The 20,550-nt window shown below is 37.8% G+C and overlaps 1 protein-coding gene across 6 annotated transcripts in view; it reads right to left on the minus strand.

The window, feature by feature from the left end:
• Positions 1-1,780: 1,780 nt before the first annotated feature.
• The window catches only part of WDR47 (WD repeat domain 47), a 70,880-nt gene continuing 52,110 nt past the window's right edge, over positions 1,781-20,550 (minus strand). For all 6 annotated transcript variants that reach the window (XM_030324357.2, XM_030324358.1, XM_032594353.1 and 3 more), the window contains 6 exons: positions 20,323-20,480; positions 17,854-18,023; positions 16,912-17,082; positions 15,872-16,003; positions 6,425-6,643; positions 1,781-3,134 (listed from right to left, as the gene is read on the minus strand). In XM_030324357.2, coding sequence (XP_030180217.1) covers positions 2,992-3,134; positions 6,425-6,643; positions 15,872-16,003; positions 16,912-17,082; positions 17,854-18,023; positions 20,323-20,480 — 993 coding nt within the window. In that variant the 3' untranslated portion in view covers positions 1,781-2,991. The remainder of the gene's footprint in view (positions 3,135-6,424; positions 6,644-15,871; positions 16,004-16,911; positions 17,083-17,853; positions 18,024-20,322; positions 20,481-20,550) is intronic.

Raw genomic sequence — 20,550 nt, forward strand, 5'->3', positions numbered from 1 at the left:
TATCTCATTGTGGTTTTCATTTTCACTTCCCTAATGAATAGTAGTGTTAAGCATGTTTTCATGTGCTTATTGATCATTTGTCTACATTCTTTGGAGAAATGCCTAGTCAAATACTTTGCCCATTTTTTAAATTTATGCTTTTTAATGTTTATTTTTGAGAGAGAGACAGAGTGCGAGCAGGGGAGGGGCAGAGAGAGAGGGAGAACAGAACCTGCAGCGGGCTCCAGGCTCTGAGCTGTCAGCACAGAGCCTGATGTGGGGCCCGAACACACACAATGCGAGATTATGACCTGAGTCAAAGTCGGATGCTTAACTGACTGAGACACTCAGATGCCCCCCTTTGCCCATTTTTTAATCTGGTTGATTGTTTTGGTTGTTTTTAAGCTATAGTTCTTATATATTCTGGATATTAATCCTTTATCAGATATATGATTTGCAGATCTTTTCTCCCATTTTGTAGGTTGCATTTTCTCCCTGCTGATTCTGTCCTTTGGTACCTGAGTGGCTCGGTCAGTTAAGGGTCCAATTCTTGATTTCAGCTCAGGTCATGATCTCACAGTTCTTGAGATCCAGTCCTGCACAGTCAGTGCAGCGCCTGCTTGGGATTCTCTCTCACTCTCTCTCTGCCCCTCCCCTGCTCACTCTCTCTCCCTTTCAAAATATTTTTTAAAAAAATAAGATTTGAATCAGACTTCTGATACTTCTGTAGGAAGGGGTTAAACATTTCTGCACCCCCTCCCTTCCTCACTGTCCTTCCCCAACCCCACTGAGAAGGGTTCAGAGAATGTAGATACCTCAATTCTCTTATTTTCTTGTTTACATGAACCTCTAAGAATCTATTCGCCTCCATGCCATGGAGAAGACAGTGTGGAGACATGGGAAAAAGGAAATATATAATAAGATGTTTATTAAAGTAATTTCTAGTGCTTATTATCTAATGCACTGCAAAATGAATTCTATATCCCATATATAGGAGGATCTTAAAGTTCTCTCCTTGATAGTGATGGAATAATTTTATGAACACTTTTTTACCATGAAGTTGAACTGGTCTGTATCAGGAAAATGCCTTTTTTTCCTAGTTTTAAACTTAACACTAATGACCTGCTGTAATGTGTAGAATGTGTAAAATTAAGCATGGAAGTAAACTGAAGAGGAGATGTGGCAAATTTTAACAGAATTCCCTTCTGCAAAGGTAGGAAAACAGTGTACCCTCTGAATATACACAACTAATTAGATTTCATTTCTTTCCAAAGCACTCAGTTCAACATATTTGTAGTCTAACTTGCAATTTATGTATTTTCCTGGGCTTTTATTAATCAACTTTCACAATATATCCAGGATGGATAGTTCCCTAGACTGTGGATAAAAGAAATAGGAGATACACAAAAGTTAGGCAGTTGCCAGGGGTTAAAAAGTAAGTTAGTAGGGGCACCTGGGAGGCTCAGTGGATTAAGCATCCATCTCCTGATTTTGGCCCAGGTGATGATCTCATGGCTGTGGGATCGAGCCCCACATCAGGCTCCCACACCGAGCGTGGAGCCTGCTTACAATTCTTTTTTTTTTCTCTCTCTCTCTCCCCCTCCCTTCTCCTCTCCCCTGCTCATGTTCTCTTTCTCTCTCAAGTTAAAAAATAAAAATAAACTAAAAAGTAAGTTAGTAGAACTATAGGAAGAAACTTAAGAAATTGATTGTGGGGTTCACCCACTGGCCACAACACTTCCAAGTAAACTGGAAAAAATAACACTCTAAATTGAAAGTCACAGACACTGAGGAAGAGGAATTCTTTTAGATGTCAAGAGGTCTTTATTGAAATAATAGCACAGTTACACTTCTAATAATATCCTTTCCACTTGTATACAATAGATTAAAAATGCTTGCTACATACAGTGCACAGACAGTTCAATAATTAGAACCAACTCAACTGCATTTGAAATAAATAAAATAGCCTATTTAATAATTTAAAGTAAAATTACTGTACAATATGAAAATAAAGATACATAAATGTTAGGATCTACAATGCCATAGAAATAAAATCATTATTCTGCATTACACAAAACAGTGCAAGAAACAAATCCAAATAAGCTTTTGGAGTGCAAAGTTTAAATTTTTCCATTTTAAATTATCATGCAGACATAGCATTTCAAACCATGCTATAGTCTATGGCAATTTTTTTACTTTTAAGAGGAAAAATGCTAGCCAGTCAGTTTACTGTATCATCAAGTGTTGCATCACATAGCGCTGCTGCTCTGCTTCTACAGTACAGTTTAGAAGGGAGGTATCCTGTTGCATTCAAAAAACTGAAATTAACAAGTTTCTGAAGCAAACATATTTACCTTTTAAGCCTGAAACAAAATAGTGTGACAAAATAGTAATCATATCCCTGGGTTTAAGAAAGAAAAGGCCAATACCACATAATGAACTAAGAAGCAGTTTTCCATCCATCTTTCAACTCCATAATGATCCTTAGTGAAAATAACCATGTAACTTTTGAGAGACATAAAAAATTCTGACCTCTAGCTGACAAGTGATACAGTATCATGGGCTTGTGAGAAAAGTAATTTCTGAACACCTATGTTTAATTCGTGTAGAGCTTGGTTGCGTTACATGTAATAATATGCTTAAAGTATAGCTCAATTTCAATGTGTATAGAAAACTGTTATTTAGGCAAAGACCAAGGAATGCATTTAATACTAAACCGTAAACACATCGTCCACCTCGGAGTGCACACTGACAACATAAGAGCTCTTCCGCAGACTTTGGCAACAAGACTACATATAGCAGATCACAGCAGCACGAGCTCACGTGGAAGACTGAAAGCACTGCAGAATAACACCACCCAACAGTTCCTATCAAAGGGATACATGGTAATAAGGGGCCTCCTCGTGCTAAGCCGCTTTCCCAGTCAGTCTATGTTCTTCAGATTTGTTATTTTCACAACTCAGTAGTCTTAAGTCTCTGTGCTTTCACTGCATAGATTGACACTGGGTTACTCTATCCGTTGTAAGTCCAGAGGGTTACAGTTCTGTCTGCAGAGGACGACAGGAAGGACAGATCCTGGGTGTGCCATCTGCACTGAATCACTTTGTCCTTGTGCTCCCCTACCACCATGATAGGAAGCTGCTTAGTGAGATCTCCTAAATTAAAAAGAGAGATACTGATTTACAATACAAAATAAGTATATGTATAGATTTCACACACTTCCTGTTACTTGAAGATATTATAGTATACAAAGTCCTAAACTACATCAATTTAATACGTTTAAAGGTTTAAACAGGGATAAATTATTGAATATCTGTTAGTAGGATTGGGTAAAATATACACAGCAACATTGGACACAGCTGCCACTCTCTCCTTGAAACTATCTCTCAACTTCTCTCTGACTTTGGTGCCACTACATCTTGGTTTCCTTTGCTGGTTTGCTGTTGTTCCTTTCCCAGGAATCAGCCTTCAAATTTCCTGTTTACTTTATATCCACTTCCTACGAAATTTCATCTAGTACCATGATACCATGGCCATTTGTATACTTATGACTCACACATTTCGCCTCCAACCTTGACTTCTCACCTGAGCTCCAGACTAGAATGCAAATAGCTATTCGACATCTCACTTGACTGCCTCATAGTCATCTTCATTTGTTCAAACTGAACACTTGATTTTCTTGCCCAAACCTGTTCCTCCTATCTTCCTTATCTCAATTAACAGCACCACCTAGTTGCTCATGCCGAAAACCTAGGAATCAGCATTCCGCTAACTCCTCAAATTTAATCCAAATTAAAATATATCCCAAATTCAGTCACTTTGCACCACCCTCCACCTCTACCACCCTAGCCCAAGCTACTATCAATCCCTCAACTGAACTGTTCAGATAATCTCCTGATATTTATACTTATAATCCATTCTCCCTACAGAACTCAAAATTACCTTTTGAACAATATCAATAGATATCAAATCAGATCACTCCCTGTTTTAAATATTCCAAAGGATTCCCATTATGCTTTTTAAACATGCCTATAAAACCCTGCCTCAGATTTATTCTTGTGTCCCTCACTCCCTTAGTTCTCTAAGTCCCAGCCACACTGGCTTCTTGTAGCCTCGTGAACATGTTGAATTCACTCCTGCCTCAGCACCTCTCCAGAAGCTACGATCTCCTCCTGGGGTCCTGCCCTGGCTGTGCCTTCTCATCACACAAGTCTTTGCACAAATGGCATTTCCCTAGAGAGATCTACCTGAGCCTACCTAAAATAGCCTTCCCTATCCACCCATTCTCTCCCACCTTGCTAATTTTTTAACTGCACTTACCAATACTTGAAATTACATCATTATCTGGTTTACTTTTTATTGACCTCTAAAATGTAAGCTCCAGGGGTGCCTGGGTGGCTCAGTCGGTTAAGTGTCTGACTTTGCCTCAGGTCATGATCTCATGGTTCGTCGGTCAAGCCCCACGTTGGGCTCTGTGCTGACAGCTCAGAGCCTGGAGCCTGCTTCAGATTCTGTGTCTCCCTCTCTATTGCCCCTCCTCTGCTCCCACTCTGTCTCTCTCAAAAATAAATAAATATTAAAAAAATATATTTAAAATGTAAGCTCCATCAAGGAGGAAGTTCCCTGTCTTATTCATCTCTCTTCTGTCTCTAGTTGATACAAAATAAATGATTGCTTACTAAGTGATTAAAAATAAAACTAGATGCTGAAGATATAATTACACATATTATACATTTTTTAAAGCAGAAGCAGGGGTGCCTGGGTGGCTCACTCGGTTAAGCAGCCGACTCTTGGTATCGATTCAGGTCATGATCTCATGGTTCATGCGTTCAAGCCCTGTGTTGGGCTTGCACTGACAGTGCAGAGCTTGCTTGGGATTCTCTCTCTCTATGCCCTTCCCATGCTTGAGCTCTCTTTCTCTCTCAAAATAAATAAACTTTAAAGTAGAAGCAAAGTGGAGTACATAAATGTGTATTTTAACATCTACCATCGTTGAACTCAAAATGATTCATTGTAATAAGTGCTGATTCTTTTCAGTATTTTACGAACTACTTAATAAGACTATTCACTTGATCTGTTTAATAATTTTCTATAAGTCACATCAATACAGTACCAGTAATTTGACCACTGAATACTATAAAACTAAAATTTGAAAATATTATATAGTCGATTACAGCGGATTAACAACAACATCCCAAATAGCCATAAAAATCCTGGAAGAGAGCACAGGCAGTAATTTCTCTGACATCAACAGTAGCAACATTTTTCTAGGTATGTCTCCTGAGGCAAAGGAAATGAAAGCAAAAATGAACTCCTGGGGCTACAGCAAAGTAACAAGCTTCTGCCCAGCAAAGGAAACAATCAACAAAACAGAAAGAGAACCTATGGAGTGGGAGAAGATACTTGCAAATGACATATCTGATAAAGGCTTAGTAACTAAAACATAATAAAGAACTTACACAAACACACACACACATAAAAAAAAAAAAAACCCAAATAATCTAATTAAAAATGGGCAGAAGACATGAACAGACATTTCTCCAAAGACAGACAGATGGCCAACAGACACATGAAAAGATGCTCAACATCACTCATCATCAGGGAAATACAAGTCAAAATTACAAATGAGTTATCAACTCACACCTGTCAGAATGGCTAAATCAACAACACAACACAGGTTTTGGTGAGGATGTAGAGAAAAAAGGAATTCTTGTGCACCCAAAAGTGGGAATGTAAACTAGTATAGCCACAATGGAAAACAGTACAAAGGTTCCTCAAAAAATTAAAACTAGAGTTATCATATGATCCAGTAATTGCATTACTGGGTATCTACCCAAAGAACACAAAAACCCTAATTCAAAAGATATATGCACCCTTGTATTTATTGTAGTATTATTTACAATAGCCAAGATATGGAAGCAACCCAAATATCCACAATAGATGAACAGATATGGAACACACACACACACACACACACACACACACACACAGAGGAATATTACTCAGCCATAAAAAACAATGAAGTCTTGGCATTTGCCAACAACATGGATGGAGGGTATAATACTAAGTGAAATAAATCATTCAGGGAAAGACATATACCATATGATTTCACTCATATGTGGAATTTAAGAAACAAAACAAAGAAAACAAGGAACAAAAAAACCAGAGTCTTAACTAAAGAGAACTGATAGTTACCAGAGGGGAGGTGCATGGGGGATGGATGAAATAAAGGAAGGGGAAAGGGATTACAAGTATAATTATCTCAATGAGCACCGGGTGATGTATGGAATCGTTGAATGGCTATATTTTACACCCAAAAGTAATATAACACCATATGCTAATTATACTGGAATTTAAAAAGAAAAATTAAAAAAAAATATGTGGATTAAAAAAAAATCCCAAATAGGAGAGACCACAAAAAAAGGAAAAAGTCAATCTCTCTCACCTTGCAGGTCTGTCACCTTTATTTTCATATCATAGGATCCTGTTAGCAAGTAGTGAGCTCCAGGAGAGAATCGAACAGAGCGAACATCGCTGGAATGAGGATGATAACTTTGTACCATTCTTCCTCCTCTTATGTCATACAACATGCAGCTAGAATCTTCTTGTCCTGTGGCCAAGAGACGTCCACTGGGATCTACAGCTACAGATGCCACTGCACTGCCTGTATAGAAGACAGAATAAAAGTTTCACATGGAAAAACCAATACAGCTAAACTACAACAGCTAATTGTGTTCATGGAACCATATATTAAAATTTTAATGTAGCTGGGGCACCTGGGTGGCTCAGTCAGCTGAGTGTCCGACTTTGGCTCAGGTCATGATCTCACGGCTTTTGAGTTTGAGCCCTGCGTCGGGCTCTGTGCTGACAGCTCAGAGCCTGGAGTCTGCTTCTGATTCTGTGTCTCCCTCTCTCTCTTCCCCTAACCCACTCTCATTCTGTCTCTGTCTCTCTCAAAAATAAATAAACATTTAAAAAAATTTTTTTTTTAATTTAATGTTGCTCGTCAATACTGTTAAGGAAAAATCCAAATCAACATTCAACCATGGACACCTGGATGGCTCAGTCAGTTTAGTGTCTGACTTCATTTGAGGTCATGACCTTGCTATTCATGAGTTTGAGCCCTGCATAGGGCTCTGTGCTAACAGCAAGGAGCCCACTTCAGATCATCTGTCTCCCTCTCTCTCTCTGCACAACCCCCCCATGCATGCATACACTCTCATTCTCTCTCTCAAAAATAAACATTAAAAAAAAAACATTCAACCAATAAACACTTTCATCCTTTTTGGAGACAAAGTGTAAGCAAGATTCTATGAGAAACAAGAAAGTCTGTTGTTTTGTTTTTTTTTATCATCTGGGAGAACCCCCTGGGACACCATTACCTATAACACAATAGTACAATAGATGAGCCACTATTCCTAAGGCAGTGCTATCACTGCTGGGTAAGTGTCCAGAAATACTCCCGTAACCAGCTCAGAGTCTAGTTAAGGGAATAAGAAATTAAGTAACAAAATATGTTTTAGGACACAGTAGAGGAAATGTGTCTAAGCAACATAAGAATAACTGCCAGCAGGAACTGGATGAAAATAAGTGCTGAGTTCACAGGTTGCATCCCTAAATCCAGATTAGGCATTTTCAATGGGGGTAATAATGCCCCCAAGGGAGTGCAAAATGGTTCCCAGGGGATAGAAAAACTCTTAAACATTAAAAAAAAGTTTGTTAGCACCCCCACCCCCCGAAGCTTAACCCCACCCAACAAAATCTTACTCCTTAGTATTTAATTTCTCTTGTTGGGAAAAAATTTAATTTAGTTTTTCTCCTCGCAGGGGGCAATAATGAAAATAAGGCTGCTCTAGGCTGAAGTGGCTTGGGAATACTTCACAGAAAAAAGGGACATAAGTTAGACTTTAAAGAACAGTAAATAGTATAAATAAGAGAGAAACTGTATTTATTATACACATATGTAAAAATAATCTTTGCCTAAGATTTTGATAGAGAAAAGATGAGGGCTATTACATGAAACAGAATTACACGAAATAACATTTAGAGGAAAAGTATAAAAATGTTTAAGGACAGGTGGCTTAGTTTGCTGGAGTCACTTGGTTTATGTTTATGTTGCAAGTCAATGTTTATAATGTTTATGTTGCAATGTTTATGTTGCAAGTCAACATAAAAGGTAGTTTGTAGCTGAGCCATAAAAGGCAGATTAGGGTCAAGGGGTGCCTTCATGGCTCCGTTAAGTGTCCGGCTCTTGATTTCAGCTCAGGTCATGATCTCACGATTCATGAGATCAACCCCCACATCTGGATCTGCACTAACAGTGTGGAGCCTGCTTGGGATTTTCTCTCTCCCTATCTCTGTGCCCCTCTCCTGCTGTGCTCTATGCTATGTCTCTCTCTCTCAAAATAAACAAACATGAAAAAAAAAAAAAAGGCAGGTTAGGGCCAGACTTTTAGGCATCTGCAGTGTCAAACTGCAGAGTTTGAACTTGTTCTTATACACAGTGAAACATAACTGCAAATTTCCCAGCAAGAGAATTACATAGTCTAACCAGTACTTTGAAAAGATTAATCTATGTGAAAATGTGTTTCAAATTCAAATAGACTTTGAAGTCTAAAAGGGTAACCTCTAGAAGACAAGACAACTAATAGAATAATAAGAGAATAAGAGCCTAAATGAAGACGGACACATTTTACCAAAAAAAAAAATTGAATGAAGAATCAACAGTCTTGTCCTCAATGGGGCAAAAAAAGGAGAAAAAAAAAATGAGTCCTAGATTTCAAATCTAGTTGCATGAGGAAATAAGAGAACTGTTATCCAAAAAAAGGGAAAAAATGAGAAGAAGAACTGATTTGCAGGGGAAATATAATGACTTTAGTTTTATACATGCAAAGTTGATGATGCCAACAGAAATCCAGGAAAGTCTGTTAGGTTCCAGGCTCTGAGCTGTCAACACAGAGCCCGACACAGGGCTTAAACTCACGGACCACAAGGTTATGAGCTAAGCTGAAGTCGGACACTTAACCGACTGAGCAACCCTAGCGCCCCACAAATATATAATTTTAAATAGTGATAAGAGCTATGAAGTCAATAAATGGAGTTCAGTGATAGAAAATAATGGTGAGGTCCCAATTAGTGCAAAGAAGGCCTCTCTGGCAAGGTGCTACTGAAGCTAAGACGTAAAGATTAGAAGGACCTAACCAAGAGAAGACAAATGGAAGAACATTTCAGGTGAAGGAAACAGCATGTGAACTCACTAGAGGTGAGAAGTTTGGTACATTCCAGGAAATGAAAGGAAAAACAAGTGATCTGAGTTAAGACTAGAGGAATACACAATGCCAGATCAAGCAGGGTCTTGGGGGCATGGTAAAGAGTCTGCACATTAACCTAGGAGCAATCAGAAAGCACTGAAGTGCTGTAAGCAGAGTCTGATGTGCTCTGGCTGTTGTGTGGACCGTGGGCTGGAGGTGGCAAAAGTATAAGTGCAGACTAAGGAAGCTCTTGCAGTGGTTAAGTTGAGAGATGGTGGTGGTTTATCCTAGAGTGGTGCCAATAAAAATGGAAAGCAGTAGATGGATTTAAGATAAATTTTGGAGGCTAAAACAACAATTTGTTTATGGATTGATTACTGGAGGGAAGGAGAGAAAGAGGGATCTGGGGAGACGCCTTCTGGCATGGACAATGGGTGGTAGTACCACTTAGGTGAGGAGGTGTGGGGCAGTTTTGTTTAAGGAGAGAGGTCATTGATTCAATAGTTTGGTTTAAGACATGTTAAGTTTGACATATCCTAGAAGATATCCAAAAGGAGGTTAGAAATATGAGCCAGCCATGCAGAAAAAGTTTGGGCTAGAGACAAAAATTTTAGGTCTGTCAACATATGAGTTACACTTAAAGCTGGGGGAACAGATGTAGTCAAGTAGAGAAAGGAAGGAGACAAAAGTCCTAGTCCTAGGGAATGTCAAATTTAGAGACTAAGCAGATAAGAAAGAATCACAAAGGAACAGTTATACAGAAATGTAAAAGGAGAATAAAAAGCCCAAAAGAAAAGAGAAAGAGGTTAACTGCTGCAAGTCACCGAGAACCAAGTAAAATAAGGATTTAAAGGTGATGCGACAGGGGTATCTGGGTGGGTCAGTCGGTTAAGCGTCAGACTGTGGCTCAGGTCACGATCTCATGGCTCTTGAGTTCGAGCTCCATATTGGGCTCTCTGCTCTCAGCACAGAGCCTGCTTTGGATCCTTTGTCTCCCTCTCTCTCTACCTCCCCTGCTGGTTCATTCTCTCTCTCTTTCTCTCTCTCAAAAATAAACTTAAAAAAAAAAAAAGGTGATGTGACAAAATGAAATTGTTGGTGACCTTGAAAAATGTAGCTCTTGCTGGAGTGGAGGAAGCAAGAGACAGACTGGAATAGGTGGAAGACTAAGGGTGAGGTAATGGAAACAGTATATGTAAGCAAGACTTCTGAGACATCTGGGTAGAAAGAGCAAAAAATTGGGAGGGGGATAAGGAGGTCAACAGAGGAACTTTGGGGCATTGCCAATTCTATAACATTTTTGTAGGTCTATGGTAGACAAGAAAGAAGGGCAGATCCAGTAGAGGAGATAATGTTGCAAGAGAGAGGAGATGACCAAAATGTTGAAGTCTCTGAAAAGGAGAGAAAAGGGGGTGGAATAATTTAGACAACTAGGGGAGAGTTTGGAGATAAGTCAGTGAGATAAATGTATAGAAACTAAGCAAAGAAAAACAAAAAATACAATTATTAACACCAAGAAAAACAAAAGATATGAAAGAAAAGGAAAAAAAAGATATGGATAGCACAGTAAGTGCTCAGAGTGGTTAAAACAATGTAAAGAATGAATACTGATCTAACCAAAAATGGTACAGCTATATTGAAAAGATAGGAGACAGAAAGTATGTGAGTGGATGAGGAACAACAGGAATCAGAAAGGGACATGAAAAGTTAAACCTTCATCTTTTATGGTGTTAAGGGAATAAACAATCCTAAAAATCTATGATTATGGGTTTGTTATTTAGAAATATGGAAACTATGAAAATACAACTACTACAAAAGTTTAAAATGGTTGCCTTGGAGGGAATCCTAGGTGGCTCACTCAGATAAGCATCCGACTTTTGATTTTGGCTCAGGTCATGATCTCACGAGGTTCATGAGATGGAGCCCCATGTCGGGCTCTGCGTTGACAGTGCAGAGACTGCTTGGGATTCTCTCTCCCTCTGCCTCTCCCCTACTTGTGCATGTGACACATGCACACGTGCGCACTCTCTCTCTCTTTCAAAAATAAATAAACATGAAAGAAAAGGTTTCCTTGGAGAAATGGGAAGCGAGGCAATGGCTGAAGGCCAGGGGACAATTCTCAGGGTACTGATATTTTTCTTATTCAAACCTTATTGAACTGTTTGGTTCTTTAAACCATGTTACACATTAACTTTGGTGACAGTGCAAACTAAAGTTTAACAAATCAATGATCACATATTCATATATAAAAATACACATGTGTGTGTATTCCAGAATCAAGCTTGCTAGAACAAATCATATCTGGTTGGAATCAAAGTATAGAAAAAGTCCATGTAAAAACTAAAAAAACAATAGAACAAATCAATGAAACTAGGAACTGGTTCTTTGGGGGAAAAAAATCAATAAAATTGATAAACCTTTAGCCAGAATTATGAAGAAAAAAAAGACAAAGGACCTAAATAAATAAAATCACAAATGAGAGAGGAGAAATAATAATCAACACCACAGAAATACAAGTAATTATAAGAGAATATTATGAAAAATTATATACCACAAAATTGGCAACCTGGAAGAAGTGGATAAATTCCTAGAAACATATAAATTGTCAAAACTGAAATAGGAAGAAATAGAAAATTTAAACAGACTGATAACCAGCAAAGATATTAAATTAGTAATTGGGGCATCTGGGTGGCTCAGTTGGCTAAGTGTCCAATTTCAGCTCTGGTCATGATCTCATGGTTTGTGGGTTCGAGCCCCGCATTGGGCTCTGTGCTGAAGGCTCAGAGTCTGGAGCCTGCTTTGGATTCTGTGTCTCCCTCTCTTCCTGCCCCTCCCCCGCTCATGCTGTCTCTGTCTCTCAAAAATGAATTAACACTAAAAAAAAAATTTTTTTAAATCTATAGATAGCATCATCCTTAATGGGAAAAAAACTGAGATCTTTTACCCTACGGTCAGGAACAAGACAAGGGTGTCTACTCTTACAATTTTTATTCAACATAATGCTGGAAGTCCGACCCACAGCAATCAAACAGCAAAAGAGAAATAAAAGGCATCCAAACTGGTAAAGAAGAAGTAAAACTTTCACTACTTGCAGATAACATGATACTATATATAAAAAAAATCTGAAAGACTCCACCAAAATCCTGCTAGAACCTAATAAACAAATTTAGTAAACTCACAGGATACAAAAATCAATGTACAGAAATCTGTTGCATTTCTGTACACAAATAATAAAGCAACAGAAAGAGAAGTTTAAAAAAAAAATCTTAACAAATGCACCCAAAATAATAAGATACCTAGGAATAAACCTAACAAAGAGGTAAAAGACCTGTACTCTGAAAACTGTGGAACACTGATGAAAGAAATTGAAGATGACACAAAGAAATGGAAAGATATTCCATGCTCATGGACTGGAAGAATAAATATTGTTAAAAATGTCTATACTACCCAAAGCAATATACACATTTAATGCAATCCCCATCAAAATACCAACAGCATTTTTCACAGAACTAAAATAAACAATTCCAAAATTTGTATGGAACCACAAAAGACCCTGAATAGCCAAAGCAATCTTGGAAAAGAAAAGCAAAACTGGAGGCAACACAATTCCAGACTTCAGGTTTTATTACCAAGCATTGGTTATCAAAACTACAGTACTGGCACAAAAATCTACAGAACAGAACAGAAAACCCAGAAATGAATTCACAACTCTATGGTCAATTAATCTTCAACAAAGCAGGAAAGAATATCCAATGGGAAAAAGACAGTCTTTTCAACAAATGGTGTTGGGAAAACTAAATAGCAAAACACAAAAGAAAGAATCTGGACCAGTTTCTTACACCATATACAAAAAGCAATTCAAAATGCATTAAAGCACGAAATGTGAGACCTGAAACCATAAAAATCATAGAAGAGAGGGGCGCCTGGGTGGCTCAGTCGGTTAAGTGTCCAACTTCAGCTCAGGTCATGATCTCACAGTTCATGAGTTCGAGCCCCACATCTGGCTCTCCACTCTCAGCACAGAGCCTGCTTCAAATCCTCTGTCTTCCACTCTCTCTGCCCCTCCCCTGTTCATGCTGTCTCTCAAAAACAAACAAACATTTTTTAAAAAATCCTAGAAGAGAACACAGGCAGTAACTTCTTTGACACTGGCCAAAGCAACTTTTTTCTAGACATGTCTACTAAGTAAGGTAAAAGAAACAAAAGCAAAAACAAACTATTGGGACTTCATCAAAATAAAAAGCATCTGCATACTGAAGGACATAATCATCAAAAGTAAAAGGCAACCTACAGAATGGAGGAAGATATCTGCAAATGACATATCTGATAAAGGGTTAGTAACCAAAATATATAAAGAACTTACACCACACAACACCAAAAAAAAAAATCCAATTAAAAATGGGCAGAAATATGAATACACATTTCTCCAAATAAGTCCTACAGATGGCAACAAACACACGAAAAGATGTTCATCATCACTTACCATCAGGAAAATATAAATCAAAACTACAATGAGATATCAACTCACACCTGTCAGAATGGCTAAAATAAAAAACACAAGAAGCAACAGGTGTTGGTAAGGATGTGAAGAAGAAAGGAAGTCTTGTGTACTGTTAGTAGGAATTCAAACTGATATAGCCACTCTGGAAAACAGTATGGAGGTTCCTCAGAAAGTTAGACATAAAACTACCCTATGATCCAGCAATCGCACTACTGGGTATTTACTCAAAGAATACAAAAATACTAATACAAAGGGACACATGCACCCCTATGTTTACAGCAGCATTATTTACAATAACCAAATTATGGAAGCAGCCCTAGTGTCCATCAACTGACGAATGGATAAAGAAGATGCAGTATATATATACACAATGAAATAATACTTAGCCATAAAAAACAATGAAACTTTGGGGCACCAAGGCGGCTCAGTCGGTTAAGCACCCAACTTCAGCTCAGGTCATGATATCGCAGTTTGTAGGTTTGAGCCCTGCGTCGGGTTCTGTGCTGACAGCTCAGAGCCTGGAGCCTGCTTCAGATTCTGTCTCCCTCTCTCTCTGTCCCTCCCCTGCTCAAGTTCTGTCTTTCTGTCTCTCTCTCAAAAATAAACATTAAAAAAAAATGAAAATTTGACATCTGCAATAACATGGATGGAGCTAGAGGCTATAATGCTAAGTGAAATACACTGTAAGATTTCACTGATATGTGGAATTTAAGAAACAAAACGGATGAACATAGGGGGACAAAAAGAGACAAACTAAGAAACACACTCTTAACTATGGAGAACTGATGGTTACCAGAGGGGAGGTGGTTGGGAGGATGGGTTAAATAGATGATGGAGATATTAAGGAATGCCTTTTTGATGAGTACCAGGTGATGTACAGTATAGTTGAATCACCATAATATACACCTGAAACTAATGTAACACTGCATGTTAATTACCTGGAATTAAAATAAAACCTTAAAAAAACAAAAACCAAAAACCTAAAGCACTGAGTGAACCTCAAGTGAAACACCTAGCAATATTCGCTGCGTCAATGCCAATCCCTAGTGAGCTGTTTATTGATAGCTGGTTGGTAATTTTATGCCACCTCTAGTCATAAATGAAGGTTTATTAAAACAGTAAGTAAAATATTCCTGGGGAAAAAAAAGTTCCATGAAAGCCAAGAGAATTGATAAAGCACTAAAATAACAAAATAAAAACACCACCAAAAATTAAGAATGAAAAGTAGTCCTTTTCATTTTGAACAGTGCCATAAAAACTACAAAGCAGAAAAGGGACTCTAAAATAAAAACAATTGCAGGATATTGTGCTTCTCTTAAAAGGTGATATAACATGGGGTGCCTGGGTGGCTCAGTTGGTTAAGCATCCAACCTCGGCCCAGATCAGGATCTCACCATTCGTGGGTTCAAGCCCTGTGTCAGGCTCTGTGCTGACAGCTCAGAGTCTGGAGCCTGCTTTGGATTCTGTGTCTCCCTCTCCCTCTGCCCCTCCCCAGCTCACACCCTGTCTCTTTCTCTCTCTCTCTCAAAAATAAATAAACATTAAAAAAAATTAAAAAGGTGACATAACACAAAGAGCAATACCCTCAGTTTACATGGAACGATCCAAGGTATACTGTTAAGTTCAAAAAGTAAGTCATGTATTATATGCTACCATTTCTGTGTGCATTCTTTAGACATATGTTTAAAGAAGACAGGAGGTTATGATATATACAAATTTCTTGGTTATACACTTAAAGAATATTTATAGAAGAATAAATAAGAAATTGGTTCCTTAGGGAAAGATACCAAGGAATGGGAGTGAGAAGAAAATGATCTTGTTCAATTTCAATTTCTGCCATATTTTAAAACATGTTTTTTAAAGGTCTGAGTTCTAAAAGAGCCCTGCTGACAGAATAATTGGCGCATGACACTTAATGTCTCTGGGCCTCAGTTTCCTAAGCTGAATGTTATTTTTACAAAGAAAGTAAGATGAAAGTATTTTGAGAGAATTTAAGGTAATCTGTAAAATACCAACTATTTGTTTTACTATTTATTCCTATTTTTTTTAACAGATGTGTTGCAGGGGAGAGGAAGTAGACAAGCGCATTTTACAAAGTTTCTTTGTCATATAAATTCATTTAAATTCCTGAAAAACCTACCAGTTCCATGGAATGTTGTGCCAACAACACGAACGCAGCTTGGTACTCGAAGATCCCAAAACCTAACAGTCTTATCTTGGGAACCAGATGCAATCATCCAGCCACTCCAGGTATAAAGTGCTAAAATATGCCCTATAAAAGATCATATACTCAGTTATTATGGTGAACAGTACTTTTCTTAAACACATTCAAAGCTAGGTACTCATTATTAGACATGTGATGGTCTGGTTAATCAAATACACTGGGTAGTAGAGACTTTCCATATATATCAAATATACTGGCAATGTTCAAAACACTAAAATTCAGTAAACTGCACATCAAAATCATACTAAACAATCTTGTTACTGACCATTTCAGGATACCATAATTAGTACTGAAAAAATATTATCATTTGAAATTATGGCAAATTATGGCAAAGCACAGGATCATGGTGTTAGAACACTGGCTTTGCAAGAGGCAGACCTGAGGTCTTATCTCAATTCTGCCATATTCAGCTGCAAGATATTGGTCAAGTCATTTTGCCTTTTCAAATTTTGTTTATTTCATATATAAGATGAAGATACAACTTCCTGCCATATAAGATTATTGTAAGGATTAAATTATGTGTATAAGCAAGGGGTTTAGCGCACAAGGAAATGTTACCTATTGTTACTGTGTTGTTATCTAAAGTTCCCAATTAAAACTTTTAAAATAAAAATTTCGTCTTGAAGAAGTCACTTTTTTTTTTTTTTTCAACGTTTATTTATTTTTGGGACAGAGAGAGACAGAGCATGAACGGGGGAGGGGCAGAGAGAGAGGGAGACACAGAATCAGAAACAGGCTCCAGGCTCTGAGCCATCAGCCCAGAGCCCGACGCGGGGCTCGAACTCACGGACCGCGAGATCGTGACCTGGTTGAAGTCGGACGCTTAACCGACTGCGCCACCCAGGCGCCCCAGAAGAAGTCACTTTTGATAAAATATACCCCATTAATGAAAATGCAGAGAGGGAAAAAGCACAGGTTGAACAAAAAGAAAAGGAGCATCTGAAACTATCACATACCGGTATGTCCACTCAGAGCATGCAGGCCCTGTCCTCTTTGACAATCAGTTGTATAAATGTTACAATCCCCTGCTCCAGCACTTATTAAAATAGCTCCACCACTTTCTGGGCCTTCCATAAATGCCAAGTCTCTAATTGTCCCATCATGCATACTAAATTCCAGATCCGGTCCTGAAACAACAATAAGAATTAAAAAAAAAGATGCTGCTCAACTTACTGTGATAATTTGGTATTGCTAAACTGTCTCAAAACTAAGCAAGAATAATGGTAGAGAGGAGTGGTTTATATTTTCACGTAGGGATAATACTATTATCAATTTCATTTTACTTAAAGAGCAAAAAACCAAGAAATCAAAATACTGATTCAGTTATCATCATCCTTAAAACAGCTAGAGAGTTATCCTCTCTTTTATGCCAAAGAAAAAGAAAGAGAAGACAGGTACTCTCTGGAACATATTCATTAATGCACTGCTGGTAGTGATTTAAAAGTTATCTTTCCTTTTTTTTTTTTAAATGTCTATTTTTGAGAGAAAGTGAGCGTGCGTCTGTGGGGGAGGGGCAGGGAAAGAGGGAGACAGAGAATCCCAGTTTCCTCACTGTCAGCACAGAGCCTGATGTGAGGCTCGAACCCACAAACCATGAGATCATGACACAAGTCAAAATCAAGAATTGGAAGCTTAACCGACTAAGCCACCCAGGCACCCCAAAAGTTATCTTTCTGAATAACAATAATTTTCTAGGAATTAGACAACACTGATTAAGAACTTACTAAAAAAGAATAATGCCTTATGAATGCAACTAAGCAATTACAAGAAAACTCTAAAGGCTATATTCTTAGATTTTATTGAAAATAAAACAGAGATATATCAAAGAACATAAGGAAAACATTAAGAATACATTAAGAAACATTAAGAACACTACTGCTTACATACTTGGGACCTACCTGTTGCATTACAAGTCTCTGCATTGAAGGGCAGCACTTTAACATATTTGTCATTTGATCCTGTTGCTAATAACTGTCCACAAGGACTCCAGGCCACACAGTAAATGGATCCTTTATGATGTTTATTCCTTTTAAAACGTACCACTGGCTGCTTAGGGATGTCATGTGCACTAAACAGAAACATTACAGAAAGACATTTCAATTTTTTGCTTGCCAAAGTTAATGAAATTCTATGTTATGATTGTCTTGAGGGAGGGAGCAAAAAAGTGTATCAGACAACATGTCAATAACAATCTTCAAAATCTCAAAGCAAAAGAAATGAATTTAAAGTGTATTTATTTATTTATTTATTTATTTATTTTTTAACGTTTTATTTATTATTGAGAGGCAGAGAGAGACAGAGCATGAACATGAGAGGGACAGAGAAAGAGGGAGACACAGAATCCGAAGCAGGCTCCAGGCTCTGAGCTGTCAGCACAGAGCCCGATGCGGGGCTCGAACTCAAACCGCGAGATCATGACCTAAGCTGAAGTCAGACACTCAACCGACTGAGCCACCCAGGCACTCTGAATTTAAAGTATGTTTAAAATTGAAAAGTAAAATTATAAACTATTATTAGACTAACCTAACTCTATTTCAGACCACATAAGGAACAAGATTATTTTTTCAAAATTCTTCATTTCACTTGGGGCATCTGGGTGGCTCAGTTAAGTGTCCGACTTCAACTCACGTCATGACCTCACAGTTCGAGTTTGAGCCCCACGTCTAGCTCTGTCCTGACAGCTCAGAGCCTAGAGCCTGGAGCCTGCTTTGTATTCTGTCTCCCCTTCTCTATGCCCCTCCCCTACTCGCGCCCTGTCTCTCTCTCTCTCACAAAAATAAACATATAAAAAAATCTCTATTTCACATATTTTTCATAGATTTTAACTCAGAAACACAGAGGAATGAAAAAAAAGAGCTACTAAAGCTTCCAAATTCAAAAAACATATATTAATATTATATTAAACATATAATATGAGCAATTGGCTGGGGCTGAGGGAATGCAAGGGATGAATCAAAAAGAAAGGAGGCTAGAGTTCTTTCTAGAGTTTAAAACCTTATAAAGGTTGGGGTGCCTGGGTGGCTCAGTTGGTTAAGCATCCGACTCTTGATTTTGGCTCAGGTCATAATCTTGCTCTGCTCTGGGCATGGAGCCTACATGAGATTCTCTTTCTCCCTCTCCCTCTGCTCCTCCCCCGTGAGCCCATGAGCATGTACACTCTCCTGCTCTCTCTCAAAAAAAAAAAAAAAAAAAAAAATCTTGCAAGGGTCGATGTTGTCATGACTACCCACAAACAGTAAGGCAAGTGTAAGTGTTCTGGTCCAGTACAAAAGTACAAGGCCTTAAAGGACAGGGAGAATTTTTACAGAAAAAGATGACAGCAGAATCACTCCAGTGAAGATAAAATATAGTATGGCAAGTGCCAGCTGCAGATTGAGTGGGATGGACATGGTAGGTGAGGAGTTGCAGGCAAGGTTATGGAAGGTCCTGAATGTCATGCTCATAAGTTTGGCCTTTAATGGGAGTCAAACATTGGTTTAGTGGAGTAATAGATCTTACCTGCATTTTAAACCACAGACTAATAGTCAAAGAAAAACAAAAATCATATGACTTCACTCATATGAGGACTTTATGAGACAAAATAGATGAACATAAGGGAAGAGAAACAAAAATAATATAAAAACAGGGAGGGGGACAAAACAGAAGAGACTTATAAATATGGAGAACAAACTGAGGGTTACTGGAGGGGTTGTGGGAGGGGGGATGGGCTAAATAGGTAAGGGGCACTAAGGACTCTACTCCTGAAATCATTGTTGCACTATATGCTAACTAATTTGGATGTAAATTTTAAAAAATAAAAAATAAAATAAATTAAAAAAAAATAAAACACAGACTAACACTAGGATACTAAAAATTTCATTAGGTATGATGATAACATCAAGTCTGTAAGAACTGGAGATTCATCCTAAAGGGTGAAATGACACATCCAGGATTTACCTTAAACTATTTTAACAAAAAGGATAAAGCAAATATGAGAAAAATCTCAACAATTACTGCACTGCACTGTACTGACATCTAATTTTGTGTGTGCTTGAAAAGTTTCGTAATTAAAAACAAAAAAGAAGACTGATAAATTGCCAATACCTAGAAGGTACTTAATATTGATCTAGAAAATAGATCAGATCAAAAGATTTTCTTTTCAGTTGCACATTGAATTCATGGCCCAATAAAAACATTTTATGACAAAAACTTATAAAATTAATTGACAATTCTGATGTGTATTTCCTAAGCATTGAAAATAAAAATTTTAATGTTTAATAAAGAGAAATAAAAATTAAACACTACTGAATGGCAATTCTGAAAAAAGAACTAATATAGCTAAATTAAAAACTAGGGATTGACAGTACAAACCATCTATCCTTACTTACCTTGGATCGATTACTTCTGGATAGGCACATACTCTCAGAGTTTTTGAATTTGAACCTACAGCATATAAACCACCACCTGGATGAAAAGCCACTGCTCTAACAGCTTGTGTGTCTTCTAGGGTGTTAATACAAACAAATTGTTTTTTTGATTTGTCATCCTATGGAACGAATAAATATGAAAGTCATTCTATGAAAAAAGTGAATTTAAAAGAATTCCTCTTTAGTCCA

Source organism: Lynx canadensis, chromosome C1, assembly GCF_007474595.2.
Source record: "Lynx canadensis isolate LIC74 chromosome C1, mLynCan4.pri.v2, whole genome shotgun sequence".
In the NCBI taxonomy this organism is placed as follows: Eukaryota; Metazoa; Chordata; class Mammalia; order Carnivora; family Felidae; genus Lynx; species Lynx canadensis.